This window comes from Panthera leo, chromosome B3 (assembly GCF_018350215.1).
Source record: "Panthera leo isolate Ple1 chromosome B3, P.leo_Ple1_pat1.1, whole genome shotgun sequence".
NCBI classification, from domain to species: Eukaryota; Metazoa; Chordata; class Mammalia; order Carnivora; family Felidae; genus Panthera; species Panthera leo.
The window spans coordinates 37,155,412-37,173,144 of NC_056684.1; the positions used below are offsets into that span (position 1 = coordinate 37,155,412).

The following is a 17,733-nucleotide window of genomic DNA, read 5'->3' on the forward strand; positions in this document are numbered from 1 at the left end:
CCACAAAGTTGCAGAGCTGTGTAATTCCTTGAGCCGAATGGGTCAGCATTGTGGTTCTTTCTCGAGGCAGGGGATCGGAGGCGACAGCCTCTCAGATGCCCCGGCCGTGTGCTAGGCACTGCCTTAGGAGCTGCAGAGAACCCTGGGAGGTCTGAGACTGTCCCAGCCCCCGAGGAGACAGTGAGGACAACGCCTGTAAATTACAACTGCATTCCCAAACTCAAATGCCTCTAGGAACCAAGCCGGTGACAGAAATGCATCAAGCAGCATCAAGTGAGGCAATAGTGAGCGGTGGGGACTCTGGCAAACTGCAGAACCGTGCACTCTCCAAAGGGCACAGCTGCTTTATCCTCTGATTGGTTGTTGTCATGCGGGAATATAGGCCTAATGTGACCAAAGAAACCAGAAACCCACATTTGCAGCTAACCTGTTATTTAAACGTTGGTAACGAACTCAACATTTAAAACAAATATGCTGTCCGTTGGCTGGGCTCAGGGTAGCGTGGTTCCCTGGGCCTCTCGTGAGATGAGCCACCCTGACTGAGCGGGAGGGCAGCCTGGTATGAGGGTCCAGGGAGGGCTGCCAGGCAGGACAGAGCTGTCATGCCGCCCGCCTTCCCTCACCCCCCGGCCCCTTCAGGTACCTGGTCACCGAGGGCCAGATCTTCCTCCTCTTCATCTTCACCTTCTTCGCCATGCTGGCCCTTGTCCTGCACCAGAAGCGGAAGCGCCTCTTCCTGGACAGCAACGGCCTCTTCCTCTTCTACTCCTTTGCGCTCACCCTCCTGCTTGTGGCACTGTGGGTCGCCTGGCTGTGGAATGACCCTGTACTCAGGAAGAAGTACCCGGGTGTCATCTACGTCCCTGAGCCCTGGGCCTTCTACACCCTCCACGTCAGCAGCCGACACTGAGTCCCTGGCACCAGCCGCTGGAGCTCTGCCTGGCGGGAGACGGGCCACAGAGAGTGTCTGAGTGTGGTGGGCGGGTGCTTGCGTGCATGCACACACGTGTGTCCATCCATGTGTGCAATCGTGACAACACTGGTGGGGGTAGGCGTCTTGCACATGGACGGGTGTGTGTGTGTGTGTGCACGTGCAGAGTGCATCATTGTAATACTCGACCGTTTGGATCAAGTTTCTCTGTGGCTTCGATCTTTTCAGGATGGGATGTCATCTTAGGCAGTGTGTCCAGGCCGAGGTCTGGGCCCTGCCTTCTTGTGCACCTGACTGGACTCTTCCCGGGATGTCTTCTGGTTGCCATCCTGGAGACGCCTGGTGGGTGGGGCGGCAGCAAGGAGGGGACTGGGCACGTCACCCGCCACCTGGCTCACCCCTCAGACCCGCCCTGACCCTGAAGGCCAGATCACAAAGGTTCCGATAACTTTCTGGGTGTTGTTGAGGAAGCACATCCATTCTCTAGGCGTCGCGTGCGCTAGCTGGGAGCATGGGCCCAAAGTGCGTCAGTGGGCCGGCTGCAGGCCCCTCTTGGGGCAGCCTTGGGATGGTTGAGTCATCCCCTTCTGTTGCTGCCCTAGGAAGGGTACGCACGCGACAGACCTCACCCAACCTCAGGTCACAGGGAGTGTTGAGCGCCCTGCCCCCTGCCCCTGGAGAGCCAGAGGCCAGCCCTCTCCCCTAACCACAGCCTGATCTTGGGGTCTCTCCAGCCATTTCCCTCTGCCAGAAGCTGTATCCCTGCCCCCTAGCAGAACTGTAGCACCGCTTCCCCTCCGCCTGACCCGGGCATTTGAACTGCAGCTGAAGGCTGAGTTCTCAAACACTTGCAGTATTCCCTGAGCCCCATTATAGGGGCAGGGGCCTTTGGGAGATGTTGGGGGGAGCTGGAGACTCTCTCCCGGAGGCCTTGTCTGAGCCTGAATCTCTTGCCTTCTGCTGGCGGGCCCGCTCCCAGAAAAGGGAGGCTTCGTTCCCAGCAGGATCTCCCCGGGCCCACCTTCCCCCAGGCATCGGGGCCAGGTCTGCCCACACAGCTGCCGGCCCCCCAGCCCCATTTTCCAGCCAGCGCTGGCTCTGTGAGCTTGTGAGTCTCTCCCTGGGCCCTGCCTCCATTCCTGTGTTCTCAGGGAGCCCCGTGCCTCCGATTTTCCTTTCATGTTGGGGTCCCTCTGCAGCCCCCTTAGAGGTCCCCCGGTCCCTGGTCAGATGGGTGGAGAGAGGTATCAATAAAGACCAGTGTGGAGCCAAGCCTGGCTGGTGGCTGCTTCTTGCTGAATTGGGGAGGCAGGAGGGAGTCCCCTGGAGCAGGGGAGGGAGTGACTGGTCTGAGGCCTGTGTGGCTCAGAGCGGGTGCTGCCTCTGCTCATTGGCCTTCCATGCCACTCAGTGGGACCCAGTCAGTCCTAGCTCTCTTCACAGGAGTCTGGGGGCTGTGGGGGGGGGGGGGGGAGCCAGGGTAGGGCATCTCTAGGCCTGCCTCTCAGAGATGGCACATCGAGCTTCCCAGCCATGCTGCCAGCCCGTCCCAGAGGCCGAAACAGAGAGGGTGCCCTCTGAGGGGTGGGGAAGCTGGTGTGTTGGGGGTTGGCACTGAGCCTTGGGCAAGTCACTCCCTCCGGGTCTCACACCACACAGCCACCAGGGACTGGCTGGGGCTACTGTTACCAGACAACACAGGAAGGGCCACACCGGACAGGAGATGCTCGCACCATCACAGGCCCTGCCTCCACTTACCCGGCAGCCACATTTGATTCCTTCCTCGCCTCGAGGACACCGCTCCTTCCAGCCCTGCCTCTGACCTGTTCTCCACAGCACAGCTTTGCTGGAGGTCTCGTGAGCAGGCACGGGCCTGGTTGTGTGGGGGCTGAAGCTTATACAACTTGGGGAGCCCTTGATTAAAAACAAAAAGCAAGAAAAAGTGAATAAAAAATTAGGTACGAAAGTGAATGTTTAGAATGGAAAAGAAATCACAGCAAATTATTAGAGTCTTGGAAATTTGGTGTCTCTCTTAACAGAGATCTCTTTGGGTAGTTTCCTGGAAATGTTTCCCTAGAAATACTTCTTTTTTCTTTTAAGTTTTTATTTATTTTGAGAGAGAGAGAGAGAGAGAGAGAGAGAGCAGGAGAGGGAGAAGGAGAGAGAGAATCCCAAGCAGGCTCTGCACTGTCAGCACAGCCCTATGCAGGGCTCGATCTCATGAATTGTGAGGTCACAACCTGAGCTGATATCAAGAGTCAGATGCTTAACCAGCTGAACCACCCAGACGCCCCAGAAATACTTCTTAATTACAACCTGGCTTCACTCCCTCTGGCTACCTGTAGGCCAGTGGTTCTCGAAGTGTGGCCCTGACTGGCACGTGAGGATGGCAGAGGAAAATACAAACTGGCCCCTTCTGTCTTCTGAATCAGAACCTCTGGTGATGGGGCCCTTCTGGTGAACAAAGTCTCAGTCCTCAGTTGGTATTGGACGGGGTTTCTATTTTTCATGGTGAGTATACAGCTTCATGGATTGAAAATGTCTTGTCTCCTGCATGAGCGCCTTCCCAAACACAGGGTGATTCCGAGCGAGTGCTTTGGCCTCGCCCCTGCAGGCCTCCCCACCAGCCTCAGCTCTGTGCCCCCACCCCTGGCCTCCAAGGCCCCACCTGACTTTGCCCCACCTCTTCTCCCCACAAGGCTATTAGCAGGAGCCCTCTCCTCTCCTGCCTCCTACCTGCCTTTCCTCTTCTCAGCCCCAACAGAGTAGTCAAATCCTCCAGCCAAAATTCTCTGGGCCTAGAAACAGGTGTGAAGAAGTGACTCCGTCTGGGGGAAGAGAACCTTCCAGGTGGAGGCGGTCAGGCGAGGAGGGAAGGAGGCCGGACCAAGGGCAGGCCCCCTGTCCACGTGCCTTGTATACATTAGCAAGAGCCCCCCTGCCTTCCTCCAGGCACGTGCAGCCCCTCATCAGGCCCCACTCATCCCCTGAGCTGGGGGCCCTTGTGCAGAGCACAGCCTGTGGGGCCACCCATGCCAAACCTAACAAAGTGGGTGCCACCCTGGAGTTGGAGCCCCACAGACAGGGAGCCAGCAGCTGCAGAGGACCCTGGGGAAACACTCCCCTTCCGGGGGTGGGGGGAGTGCAGCACAAACCAGTGAGAGGACGCAGGAATGTCAGCAGCTTCTGCCAGAGGGGTGGGAGTTCTAGGTGGCAGAGGAGGGAAATGAAGAGCAGCCTTCCTGACTGGGGAAAGTCACCTAAGAGGCCTCCCCCTGAGCCCCCTGGGTAGCTCGCTGTGGGCTCTGAGACCCCAGTGCAGGCATCACCCCACCCCTGTTCTCAGGGTCCCCAGAAGGAGGGAAGGGAACCAACCGATTGTGCACTAGTCATTTATTCTCTCAACAGTCCTGTGATGATGCCCGGTGCAGAAACTGAGGCACAGAGCAGTGAGATGATGCTCCGGGGTCACTCAGCAAATGAACCCAAGGGAAGGATTTGAATCCAACCCAAGAGCAGGAAGCCCGTGTCCCTTCCTCACTCTGTACCGCGAGGCCTGGGCAGCGGGGTGCCCACTGCCCGGCTGCACCACCATGGCAGGGCTCCCTGCTGCCTCCAGGATGGTGTGTGATGGGCCTTAAGTAAGACGGGGTGCAAAGTGCCAGGCACCAAGCAGGAGTTGTCAGCCCCCAGCTTAGTCCCAGGGGAGACAAAAGACCCCCCCCCCCCACTCCCTCCCCAGGGCAGGGACCCCCTTCTGTGTACTCACCGACACTTTCCCGGTGTCCACGGAGGGCTCCCAGGAAGGAACCAGGGCACGTGTCCGTTTACTACAGAGCATCAGCGTCCTGATGCAGGATGAGTCCTGGGGGAGCCCTTTCCGCAGCCTCATTTTCTCCAAGTGAAACCTGTCGCCCTGGCCGGGCGGTGGCGGGGCATCAGCTGTGCTCGGGGAAGCTGGAATCTGACCCGGGCACTGGGCCTGGTCTCCATGGCAGCCGCGGATTTATTACTGGGGCCTCCACCCAGCTTGGCGGACTTTCGACTTGGAGCCTGGAGGAGAGGGACAGAACAGGCGGTTGTGGGAGCCGGGAGCCCACAGGCGACAGCCTGAGGCCCCGCGATGGTGAGTAGGGGGCTGTGTCGTCCAGCTAGGCTGCCCCCACCCCGCACTGGGGGGCGGGAGGTGCTTTCCTGGAGTCCCCTCCCTGACTGTTCTCCTCTCTCTGCTACAGGCCAAGTTTCTTTCCCAGGACCAAATTAATGGTAGGTTGGCTTTGCTCTTTAATTAGCAACTCACGGCAAAATATGGGTCTCATTAGGCAATTTGCTCTGCCCGTTTTTTTTTGTTTTGTTTTGTTTTGTTTTTTTATCAGTGGGAAGGAAAGCGGCTGGTGGGAGAGCCGGGCCCACCCAAAGGCAAGGGGCCGCCTGCTGCCGGGGACACCACAGCCGAGAAGGTGGGGGTAGGGCTCAGAGGTGGAAGTGTGGCTATGACATTTGTCGGTGTGACTTACAAGTTAGGGAGATAGGAACGGGCACTCTGGAGGTTTTTCTCCGGGGATCTGATAGCTAGATTTGGGAGGAGGGATAGGAGGTGGAGAGTGCGGTCATTAACTGCTTATGGCTGAGAGTCAAACAAAAGGAGCTGAGAGGCAAAAGAGCCCTGGTCTGCACTCTTGGGCAGGCACTTCTGCTCTCTGGGTCTCAGTCTCCCCATCTGTGAAACGGGGATCGGCTAAGGTGGCCTCTGAGGTCACTTGTGCCCTGACAGCCAGCCTAGTTTTGGAGCATTTACTCCCCAAGTCCCCTAGCCCGCCTGCCACCCAGCCGGCCTCAGTGTTGGCACGGCACAGCGTGGTGTTTCCACAAGGCCAGGTGGGGAGATCTGGCTTACATAGAACTCAGGGACCCGGACCCGAGCCAGGGGGTGGGCAGCAAAGCCCAGCTAGCAACTGCAGGAGCCAGAGGTGTGCTTAGGGTTCCTTGGGCAGGGATTCCAGAGTTCTAGGTCCCCGGAGCTTGGTCTAGAGTGGGTGGGTGGGTTGCAGGCTCCAGGAGAGCACCTGGTCTTAGATCGCTCGACATGCTCACCCCAAGAGGAGGGCCAGAGCAGGGACCTCTCGCCCAAGTCTGAAGGGCAGACTGAATGCTGACTCAAGGCTGGAGTCCAGCTGTCAGTCTCGTGAACCCCCCTCCACCAACCCACGCCTGGTTCCGAGGCTCAGTGACCTGTGGAGCTCCCAGAAGGGAAGAAGGAAATCTTCCCTTTGCATCCCAGTACCCGACACCAAGAAAGTGGCCACTAGTGCTTAATAAATGAGAAATTGGGCAGATGTGGCCCGCTGGAGTGGAAAGGCCAGGGGTTTTGGAGGCAGTGACCTGGGGTCCAGTCACCCCTGAGCCTCAGTGTTCTCATCTGTGAAGTAGGGAGAATGACGCTGACTCACCAGGCTGCTGTGAGCAAGGGACAGAGAGGAGGTCAGTCATACACACGACCCTGGGTCTGCCTCGGGCCGGTGTCACCCAGACTTGCTCTAACTAGCATGAGCCAGGTGGTATAATTGTAGGAGTACTCTGAGCTGGTTGTTGAAATGAGCCATTACTGAGTAATGTAGCATCAAACAGTGTTCCAATCCCTGCATCTATACAGCAAATGTTTTAAAATAGCCCTATTGCAATCAGTAGTGCTAAAGATTTGAAAGAGGTTCAGTTTCACGAATGTAATCTGTCCAAGGATGAGAAATAGTGTAACAGTAGCTCACTTATCAGATTTAGCGACATTACATTTATTGGGAAATAAATGTAACAGCCTTGCTGTTTTGTTCCAGCACAGGAGATCCAGTTCAGATCTGGCCTTCCAGATCTTTCGATGGTATATTTGTCAAGGTGGGAAGAAAGAATGTATTTTATGAAACAGTCTGTTAGGCGATGGGACTCCATTTGCCCCTAGCCCTGCTGATGTCAGGGGCACCGTCCCAGTTACTGATCCAAGTGGGAGAGAAAGTTTGCCCATCTGTAGAATCTGTCTGATTCCAGGCCCCATGACCTGTGATGACTGCCTTGCAGCACTGGTCAGAAAAGCTGTCATAGGATGAGGTCTCAGAGGGCAAACTGACAGAAGACAAGGTGGGGTGGCCGTGAGAGGTCCCCAGGAAGGGTGCTGTGGGAGTTTTAAGGCCTACATGCAGGGTAGCCCCTGCTCTATCCCTCCATATAAGGTGATGGCACTGGGCCCTCTTGGAGGGAGTTAGGTTTTGCAGGAACCAAAGGTGGGATCTTAGGCCAGGCTCTGGTGTTGCTTCCCTGGGACACTTCAGTTTCTGCTCCCTGGTCACATATGTGTTCTTGCCCTCTTCGAGCCCAGGCTCTGGAAAGTTCTGAAAGGGCTAGGCCTTCCCATTCAACCTTTCCACGGGCACAAAGGCAACTGATTGTCTCTAAACCCCACCGGGGAGGCTGCCTTTTATTAGCAGCTCTGCTGAAATCCTAGGCTGCAAGGAGAGGCCTTAATCGGGGAACTGAAGGGGCTGAACTGGGGACCTTCTGTCCCTCTCCCCTCATCCCCTTCTGCCCTCTGGTGGCCTCTGCCTGGGAATCTGGGATCCAGAGTGGCCTCGAGGGTGGAGCTGAACTTCAGGAGCCAGGCCCTCAGCTGCCCAGCCTTCAGTGGCCCCCTCTACACAATGGGAAGGGTAGAGGTACCACGTGGTGCATCACAGGGTCATTGAAGGATGAAACGGGCCCAGGTGAAGTGCTCAGTACTGTGAGCCGCCATTGTTTTGTTGTTATTATTACAGGTAGGGAGCCTAGGGCCCAGCCTCTGAGGCACCAGCCAGGTGGTTTGAGGAACAGAGGAGCTGGATGCTGAGAGGCCCCGATGGCGGGGGGGCGGGGGGGGGGGGTGGTGCACCACCCTGTGGGCCTCAGGGATTGGAGAGTCACCCGGGCAGCTTTTGACCAATTCTGATGGCAGCCCCACCACAGCCTGAATGGGAATCTCAGTGGTGGGGCCCAGGATCTTCCCCAGCTCCCTGCTGGCCTCACTGTGCCCTCAGGGCTGAGAGCCGGGCTCCCCTGGGCCTTGAGACTGGGTCTAGAGAAGCCTCAGCTCTGGCAGTCATTGTGTCTCCCCCAGGGAGGAAGGGTTGAGGACAGCAGCAAGCCAGATTTAGTCAGAGCCTGGGACAACATCCTGGCAGCACCCCTTGAAGTCTTTGAGAAAAGGACCAGGGCTTGTGTCAGAGGACAGCTTGAGGGTTCAGCAGCCTGGAAGCGGCGGGCTGGAGAGTGGACACAGCAGTGCCCACAGTTGTGACAATAACTGTCGCCACATAGGAGAGCTATTCTCTGCCAGGCCTTCCCAGAAGGGATTTCTGCTCCTCTCAGTAACCCGGAGGCATTATTTCCCTGGTTTCCCACATAAGCTGTCTTTGCCAAGGTGCCCTGGAGCCTGGACGCCCTGCTGTAGATTCCTGGTCTCCATGGGCTGGCCCTGGAGGGTAGGATTGCTTTCCTCTGGTTTTATTCAGTTAGGGAGGGGGAGAAAAGAGAAGAGAAAAGAGAAGGAAGGGAGGAGGGAGAGGCAGGAAGGGACAGCGAGGGAGGAGACAGAAGGGAAGTCAGGAGAAGGAGGGTGATAGGGTTGCCAGATAAAATACCGGACACCCAGTTAAATATGGATTTCAGATAAACAGCAAAAACCTTTTAGTATAAGTATATCCCATGCAAAATGTGGGACATACTTATACTAAAAACGTATTCACTGTTTATCTGAAGTTCAGTTTAACTTGGCAGCCCTGTAATTTTTTTTCCTTAAAAAATTCTTATTACTCTATTTTTGAATAGGCAGGATACACATAGCTAAAAAATAAGTAAAAAATATGTCCAGTGTAAAGTTTCTCTCCCATTCCTACTCCTCAGTCTTCCATTTTCCTTCAGGCAATTTTTCCAATTATTTCTATCATTAAGTGGTATTTCTCTCCCTTTCCCCCATTATTTATTTTAACACAAATGGCAGCATATTAGATGGACTATTATGTCCTTTGCCTTAGTCTTACTTAGCTCTGTTCTTGGAGATTGTTTTGATTTGTGTATACGATTCTGCTTCATTTTTTTTAAACAGCTGCAAAATAGTCCATGCTATGACTATAATGTAATATATTTAGCCAATCTTCCATTGATACATAGTTAGGTTGTTTCCAATCTTCTACTATAACAAGCAATGCTACGACAAATATTGTCACAGAATAGCACAGACAACACATGATGCACTGAAAGCAGAAAGCCCCTGGTGCATGTCTAGCAGGATGTACATGGTCACCCTAGATTCTTTGCAACACGTGGTGTGTTGGATAGATGTTAGTGTGGCCCTCAGGATCCCCATCTCCTAGTAATCATGTTCCAGTATGATCCCCTACCCCTGAGTGTCGGTGGAAACCGTAACTTGCTTTTAGTCAATAGGATATGGCAGCCCTGTATTTTCATTTGCTGTATCTGGCAACTCTTAAGAGGGGAGGAGGAGAGGGAGTCAGCAAAAGGAAGGGGGCGGGAAGGGAAAGGGAGGACAGAGAGGACATGGGGGTGGAGAGCAAGTATGTGCGGCTGACTCTCTCTTCTGGGCTGTGCACAGAGTACAAGGAATGCTTCTCTCTGTATGACAAGCAGCAGCGGGGGAAGATAAAAGCCACTGACCTCATGGTGGTGATGAGGTGCCTGGGGGCCAGCCCGACACCTGGAGAGGTGCAGCGGCACCTGCAGACTCACGGGATCGGTGAGTTGGCGCTTGCCGGAGGGGAATACACTATCTGGGCTGGTGGGTGGGCCCTGAGCCCCCCAGCTCTGGTCCTGGGGAGGGGCCCAGCAGGGGGTGGCCCAGAGGGTGGGGGTGTGAACAGCTCAGCCGGTGGAGGGGCAGGTGGGAGTCAGAACTCACCAGTGCTAGCTGTGGAGACATCTGGCCAGGTGTACAGTGTATCCCTCAGGCTTCCTTGAACCCTCATAGCAACCAGTTCCCCCCCCCCCCCCCATTCTCGCACAGAGGACCATGGGATCTAGACGTTCCAACTAGGTCATCACAAACCTGCCATACAGATAGGGCCAACAGCGATCCCCTGTGTCTCCCTTGGCTGAGTACTTGTCACGTGCTTAGCTCGAACAACTGTGAAGTAGGCATCATCCTGTTTCATAGGTAAGAACCAAGGGTCAGAACCATTAGGTAACTTGCCCAAGTTCTTAAGCCAATGGTGGAATCAGGGTTGGGACCTGATTCTTCTTCCAAAGACTGACCTCCTAAAAACGATGCAACACTCCGAGAAAAAGGGTAGAAGGAAACCCACCCAAGATGCTACAAATTGTTCTCTCTGGAGATGGGATTAGGGATAATTTGTATACCCTTTATTGTTGTTTCTTGTTTGTTTGACAGTGGGAACATACAGGACTTTGATAACTAGAAACAAGTTTTAATTTTTTTAAATTTATTTTTGGGGGGAAGGGCACCTGGGTGGCTCAGTCAGTTGAGCATCTGACTCTCGATTTTGTCTTGGGTCATGATCCCAGGGTCGTGGGACTGAGCCTGCCATCAGGCTCTTCACTGAGTGCGGAGTCTGCTTAAGATTCTCTCTCTTTCTCCCTCTGCCCCTCTCCCCCACTTGCGCATGCTCTAATTAAATTTTAAAAATTTATTTTTTAGGGGCGCCTGGGTGGCTCAGTCGGTTAAGCGTCTGACTTCAGCTCAGGTCCTGATCTCACAGTTCGTGAGTTCAAGCCCCATGTTGGGCTCTGTGCTGACAGCTCAGAGCCTGGATCCTGCTTTGGATTCTGTATCTCCCTCTCTCTTTGCCTCTGTCCCACGCATGCTCTATCTCTCTCTCTCAAAAATAAACATTAAAAAAAAATTTTTTAATTTGTTTTTTAAAGAAACAAAAATAAGAAAACCCAAAAAGAGAGGTGTCAGAGGCCAGGATGGATGTTGCACTGGTAGCTGGACACACAGGAAGGAAAGACTGGCCCAGAGGAAGGAGGTAGACCGGAAAGAGCACTTGACCTGAAGCCCAAAGGCCTCGGTGTCTGCACCTTGTTGCTCGTCTTGCAGATGGGTTCGCACCACCTGCTAGGGTTACCCTGGGGTCCCAGCAGAGCATACCTGTGGCAGCGCTAGGAGCCTATCCTGGAGGCAGGCCTCTGAAGATCTGGAGCCTGGGGATGGGGTGCTTCGTGACTGAGATCGCCTGTTTCCAGCTCTGAAGGGGTGGTGGTTTCCTTTGGCTTCTGTCTCCTCCAAACAGGAACTTGTGGTGAGGGGAAGTTCTGACTTCCTGCACTTGTAGCTGGCCAGGGCCTGGGCTGAGGGGCCCAGGCACGCCTGGAGGAGGGGCCTGGGCTGGGGAGCCTAGGCCGGAGGCTGCAGTGAGGGGAAAGGCAGGTGAGCGGGTGGGACTGGGGCCTGAGGTTCCAGGTGGGTCACCTGTGCATCCTTGTGGATGTACTGCAGTGGCTGCAAGCATGGACGCATGGGGTACCTCCCTCCAGTTCAGGGCAGGAGGGAAGCACCTGGAAGAGGGGCAGAGGAAGTGTGCTCCATCCTGGTCCTGCCACTGCTCTGTGAGATGACCCCACGCTCTGGGGCCTCTGTCTCCTTAGTGGGCAAAATGGGCAATGGTAGCCATGGTCACTGAGGATTACTGGGAGGATTGAATGAGGCAGATCCATGGTGGGATCTCAGCCGCATCCTCACTATAACACCAGCACCATCACGGCACTCCCTGAAGTAGGTGGCCCTTGAACTGGCCATAAAGACTTGGGCAGGGGGCCAGTTAGCTCTTCCGTCCCTGCTCAGTCTGCTGTGTTTGTGGGTTTCCCAGACAGAAACGGGGAGCTGGATTTCTCCACGTTCCTGACCATTATGCACACGCAAATAAAACAAGAGGACCCAAAGAAAGAAATCCTCTTGGCCATGTTGATGGCAGACAAGGAGAAGAAAGGCTACATCATGGCGTCCGAGCTGCGGTCAAAACTCATGACACTGGGGGAGAAGCTCACCCACAAGGAAGGTAAAGGCCTGGGTCCCTCCTTCCTAACAGCAGCTCATCCATAAGGAGCATCCGTGGTGGCCTTCGCCTGGCACCTTCTAGCAGCTCAGTGTGCCTTCCTACCTCAGAGCAGGACAAGGGGCCAGGGTCTTCTGGGAAAGCCCTTTGGACGCTCTATGGGATGACCCCAATGCTGGGCCATCCTCTGGCAATCTTCCAGCCTAGCCCCTGGGCCCTGCCACACCAGCCATCCCAGGCTGGCCACCAGAGGCTGGCATTTCCAGTTAGGCCGCTGGGCCTGCCTATGGTGGGGCCGGGAGGGCTGGGCTAGGACACAAGCAGGCTGGAGGAAAAGGCTTCAGTAACCGTGGACCTTTTAGCCTTTGGTTAAATCATAAGGGACCAGCAGAGGGGTTGCAAGGTTGTGGTTTGAATTAGATTGGACTCCTGGTCCGCCCCCCCCCCCCCCCCCCATTTGCGGGACCTCAGATGAGTTTCTTAACCTCTCTCACTCTCCTCGGTTTTCCCTTTGGGAAACAATGTTACAATATACAGTCCCTCAGATCCTCCCAAGAGCTAACATTCTGTAAAGCAGTCTACTTAAGATTTTATCCGCAGTCACTAAGGCACAGCACATTTAAAAATAGCGCTACAGACGGCAGATTCAGCTTTCCCCCGCTTTTTCAGGCTGCCAGCTATCACGATCCCATCTTTCATTGTAGCTGTGTTAATGTGAACCAGGGAAAAACATGGGCTCTCCTTCGCTCTCAGGCTCTGAGGACACCGCTCGGCCTTTTATGTTCCAGGCGGTGTGTTGGCAGAGGGGGCCGGCTGGGACCTTAATTCTTACGGTTAATGATCTCAGTCTAAAGCAACACCATGGCCCCCAAACTCACACGCATGTTGTTTGTTTAACCAGTGAAGTGACATTTCAAACAAACTGGTAATGTGTTCCAGACAAGCGGGAAGCCCGATTTCCCTTCCTCTCGTTGTGGGAGAGAGGAAAGATGATACTAGAAGCAGGAATCTTTTACCCTGGATGACTGAAAGAAAATCTTCAATTTTATTAAGAAGCAGCCTCCAAACAGCTGGAGAAGGCTGCCAGGGAGACCTCCATTCGAAGGCCTGGGACAGGCTTAGAATTTCAGCACCCTGGTTCTTTATGGGGTCAGAGGGACCCACCGCTCTACCCAGAAGGCATCATCAGCGCTTGGCCGTGAAGCGCGGCCCCTTCTCTGGACAGGAGAAGGCTGCAGTGCTTGATGTCGCAAGCTGGTATTGGGCCTGTCCACTGGGAAGGTCTGAACCAAATGGCTGATGGGTAGAAGCTTCTTCAGGAAACAAGATAAATTACAGTCTCCGCAACATTCTAAACATACTCAGAATTACCATCAGCTTAAGCACACAGCAGAGAAATTACATTTTAGGGGAGGATGGACGGTTGAGCAGAGAATCACGGGATATTTCCCAACTGCCCAGAATTATGTGTCGGGGACATCTAGTGCCAGGGAAGTTGACACAGGGCAGTGAAACGGTTTTTGCAAGAGGATGAGGATGGCCCAAAGAGCCAAAGGTAGGCTGGCCCCAGGAGGCCAGTGTGGAGAAACGTAAGCCGAAATGGCCTTTCTTGCCAACATCTGGGACAAGCTAGTATTTTGTCTGAGGAATCCAGAACCAGAAGAAACAAGTAAATGATTTTTTTTTTTTTTTTTTTTTAGCAATGTCAGAGAACAATGACAGTTTTGTATACTGTGAGCTTTAGACACAGTTGAATTTATTTTCTCTCATACTACCCCCATCCCTAAACGCACACGTCCTAAAAGAGAGGTGATGGTGGCCGACACCACTTGTCACCAAGTCCCTTCTTAGGGTGGCGCAGGCCAATTTGGAAGGGAGAGCTGGCAGGCCAAAGCCAGGGACAGGGTGGCCCAGGATGGGGCTGCTGAGGCTGTCTGTTCTGCTGGGAGGCTGAGAGGGTGGGCTATAGGAGGTAAAATCCACATCAAACGTTTCTGGAAATACAGGCACAGGGGTCAGATATTTTTCTTAAAAAAAGATGAAGAGAAAAACAAGCACAAAGTGGCTTCAGTGGCTTAATCCTCACTTAGTACACCTCCTTACCCTCTATCCTGGCCCCTACAGAAAGCCTGATTAGCTCAAAATTGAATCAGTGGCCTTCAGGGACAGGGGATGGGTTGTCTGTTCTGTTCACTAGTTTATTTCTTAGTCTACAGGAACGGTCCATTGGACACAAGGGAAGTCCTCTGGGGAGCCTCAGCCCCCCAGTAATTGACTCGATGTCCTATCATGTAACACTATGGCCAACCTGAAAAATTAATGTGATTTTTTGCAGTGGACGATCTTTTCAGGGAAGCAGAGATTGAACCAAATGGCAAAGTGAAGTATGATGAATTTATCGACAAGATCACCATCCCTGTGCAGGACTACTGAGCGAAGAGGATGTGAGGGAGCCTCCCCCTGGCCCTGGAGATGCAGACTGAGGAGCTTCTGAAAAGAAAAGTGTTCCGTTCCCTCTGGGGAAATGGTGAACACGGCAGCGGGGTGACATGACCCGACGGTACCAGAGGGTAGCTTGGCTCTGAGACTAAAGGATCTCAGCCGTGGCATCAGCAGGCCTTTAATAAAAAGATTTATACTGATTTTAATAACTACCATTAGTCCAGCCCTTTATAGCATCGAAAGAGCCCAAGGTTTGGAGTTGGGCCCGGGTTCCAGTTCCGACTCTGCCATTTGCCAAGCTATGTGACTCTGGACTCTGGGTAAGTCATTTCACCCCCTCAAAACCTCAGCTGGATTCCTAAAGTTAGATTCCTACTTCTTACCTCACAGAGCCCCCTGAGGATGGTCTGAAATAGTGGCTTGAAACCGCCATTGCCAATCGCAGAGCACTGTGCGGTCCTGAGTTACCATGCGGGTGGGTCTCCTAAAAAGGACAATCTACCAAAAGACACTATTCTGTATTTGGGTGCTGGAACCATCCTCCACGTTTCCAAGACAAAGCCAGTGCTAGCTGAGAACCAGCATCAAGCAAAGAGCTAAAACAAATGAACGAAAGATCATGGTTAACATTTCTTGTGGCACCACGGGGCCGCTTACAAATTCTTATTCCCAGCTCAGCACATAGTGACACAGTTCGGGATATTCATTCATAAACACAGACCATAGAGTGAAAACCGTCGTGTTAAAACAGGGCGGCATCGGCTAAACAGCAGGAAGAGTGATCTGGCTTTACAGCCCACACCACAGGACATGAGATGTGACACGTTGCATTCATCAGGACCCCGCAGAGCTTGAGAGGAGCTCCCGTCTGAATTTCGAGCTCTACTGTTATCGGAGAGGGTCACGGCACTAGGAGGGGTCGGCTCAAGTGGGCCAAATTGATCATGGCTTCAAGCCATTTCCCCCCAAGACTAATGGCGAGTAATGAGGGGAGCAACAGGCCATGGCCGGGACACAGCGAGAGCCCTGCTGGGACCTCTTCCAGCTGGAGATTTTTAAGTGACTCATGTACCCAGGAGGTGCCAGGCTGGTGCTGCCCGTGTGCTCAACAAATCTGTGGATCCACTGGCAGTGTCAGCACAGCCCTAAAAAGGGCTGGAGTCACACACTAGCGTGTTTAAGCCGGGGCAGGGCAGAGCTCTAAGTACAGGGATTTTCATCCTTATATGTATCAAAATTGGGCTCTGTGGGCTTGTGGCTTTTTAATGGTACCTTAGTGGCCAAAGCAAAAGAAAACTAAATTCAGAGGGAGGTGTGTCTTTTGGGAGGTCACACAAAACAAATCTAAGGGCTAGGCACAAGGGAAACTGCAGGGGACAGATGGGTCCCCGTGTTACTGCAACCATCTCCCGATGCTGTGGCTTCAGACCTAACCAAGGTCATTTTCCGAGCACTCTTGGGGGCAGGCAGCAAATGGCCCCAACACCAAGTAGGTGAACTTGTGACCATCTGGCTGGGGAGCCCAGGTTCACATGGTGCAGGGGCACATCCAGGCTTTGTGGGGCCTGAGGCTTATACAATTCGATGGCCTTCTTTTAACAATACATGAAGAGAGGGGCGCCTGGGTGGCTCTGGTGGTGATCTCGCAGTTCACCAGTTCCAGCCCCGCATCAGGCTGTGCTGACAGCTCAGAGCCTGGAGCCTGTTTTGGATTCTGTGTCTCCCCCCACCTCTCTCTGCCCCTCCCCGACATCTCTCTCTCAAAAGTAAATAAACATTTAAAAAAAAAACATAAATAAATATACAGAATTGCTAGGGCTGTTCCCAGGGCCCTTTTAGAGGCCAAAGCAAGTTGGCGGGGGGGGGGGGGGTGTTGTGTGTGTGCTGGTGCTTAAATTTCATTACCTGAAGGTTTCTCTGCGGTACCCCATTGAGAACTGCTACATTTCACTTTCAGCCAAGGCTTAGGGGTCCTGGCCCCACATCTCTTTTTGACTCGTCATGGACATGAGGAAGCAAGTCCTGCACAGCCAATCTGGAATACCACGGATGATACAGCAGATACCTAGGAGTTAGATAGGACAGGAAAGGAAGTTCTGGGCTAAAATAATAAACAAGGGTACTTCCCCTCCAAGCTTTTTAAATGTTTGTCACTGAATGGTCCCAGGATGGTTTTAAAGCAAAGTTTTATCAATCTCATTTTCCTACCAGGAAGTATCGCTTGCCCAAAGCACCTGAGTGGCTTGGTCGTTAGAGCCTGGGCTCATCTGCACCGACTCCGTGTTCAGTGGCTAGGACTCCAAGACCCTGTGACTCTTCTCACTGAAACCTCTACCCCAGGAAAGGCCTCTTCTTACCACCCCAAGGCCGTTTCCTGTTCATTCCTGAAATCCCAGTTGGTTTACCTAGCACCTAGTGTTGTTTACAAAAACAGGCCACACCTCTCTTAGCACTCAAACTGCAGGTTATCAAATAGATTTAAAACTAAACAGATGCTGTGGTTTCAGTACAAAGCTTGCCATATTTCAGTAAGAAAGGGGGAATGATGGCTGTATATGCATTACTTACCTCAAAGCATGTTGCAAGGGAATTAACTGCCATGCTTTGAAATCTCTGGATGAATGGTGCTCTGAAACACCAAGCATTATCAGTTTTCTTACGGGGATGGTCCCTTGCATACCCACAGTATATTTTACAGAAGACAAATTAACTGAAGGCTTTTCTTTTATTACATCTAAAGAGCTCTACATAAACAGGTAACATTCAATAGGTAAACAATTTTTTTCCAATGCATGTAATAAATATTTTCACTTGGTACTTTTATACAAACTGACATTGGTCTACTATACATTTTTAAAAGCCATTTTACTGGTTTGGCATGCGGTATGGAAATTCTAAGAGAAAGTTTTAAGGCAATGAATCACAGATTTAAGTTCATGGAATTTATGGTAACTTTTATATCTGTTTATATACATTTCCCCTTTGTTAATTAAACAATTAACAGCAGCACACTCTGGGACCACCAGCTATTCTCCCTCCCTCTTTCTGAAATCTAAGCTTTGTGTTTTTTTTTTTTTTTTAACTAAAAAACAGAATTCAACATGTATTGATAAAACAAAATTCTTACTAAAATAATTTTAAATGTGCTTTAAAGTTCTGAAGATCTTGAAGTGTCTTATGGATTTAAACTTGGAATTGTTTAAAAATGTTCCTTCCACAATTAGTTAATTTAAAATTGGGATATATGTTCATTGTTTCAGACATTTGACTCAAAGGAAAATCTGCCAAGAAATCACATTTAACAGAAGCTTA

At 52.5% G+C, this 17,733-nt stretch overlaps 2 protein-coding genes and 1 long non-coding RNA gene across 17 annotated transcripts in view; 2 read left to right on the top strand and 1 right to left on the bottom strand.

The window, feature by feature from the left end:
* CLN6 (CLN6 transmembrane ER protein) overlaps nt 1-2,203 on the top strand; it is a 45,628-nt gene extending 43,425 nt beyond the window's left edge. For all 9 annotated transcript variants that reach the window (XM_042941575.1, XM_042941574.1, XM_042941578.1 and 6 more), the window contains one exon: nt 640-2,203. In XM_042941575.1, coding sequence (XP_042797509.1) covers nt 640-910 — 271 coding nt within the window. In that variant the 3' untranslated portion in view covers nt 911-2,203. The remainder of the gene's footprint in view (nt 1-639) is intronic.
* On the bottom strand, nt 738-4,808 carry LOC122221874. The gene is made up of 3 exons (XR_006203486.1): nt 4,701-4,808; nt 2,690-2,845; nt 738-824 (listed from the first exon to the last, which is right to left on the bottom strand). It is a non-coding gene; the product is annotated as an uncharacterized LOC122221874 (long non-coding RNA).
* On the top strand, nt 3,203-14,630 carry CALML4 (calmodulin like 4). 7 transcript variants are annotated; one of them, XM_042941587.1, is made up of 6 exons: nt 3,203-3,442; nt 4,930-5,057; nt 5,167-5,197; nt 9,564-9,704; nt 11,794-11,982; nt 14,315-14,630. In XM_042941587.1, the coding sequence occupies exons 2-6, from the start codon at nt 5,055-5,057 to the stop codon at nt 14,410-14,412; spliced, it is 462 nt and encodes a 153-aa protein (XP_042797521.1). In that variant the 5' UTR covers nt 3,203-3,442; nt 4,930-5,054; the 3' UTR covers nt 14,413-14,630. The 7 variants fall into 7 exon arrangements, with proteins under 7 accessions (XP_042797521.1, XP_042797523.1, XP_042797518.1 ...); XM_042941589.1 differs by lacking the exon at nt 4,930-5,057 and adding an exon at nt 8,373-8,433; XM_042941584.1 differs by lacking the exon at nt 5,167-5,197 and having other exon boundaries at nt 4,726-5,057.
* The last annotated feature ends 3,103 nt before the right edge of the window (nt 14,631-17,733 follow it).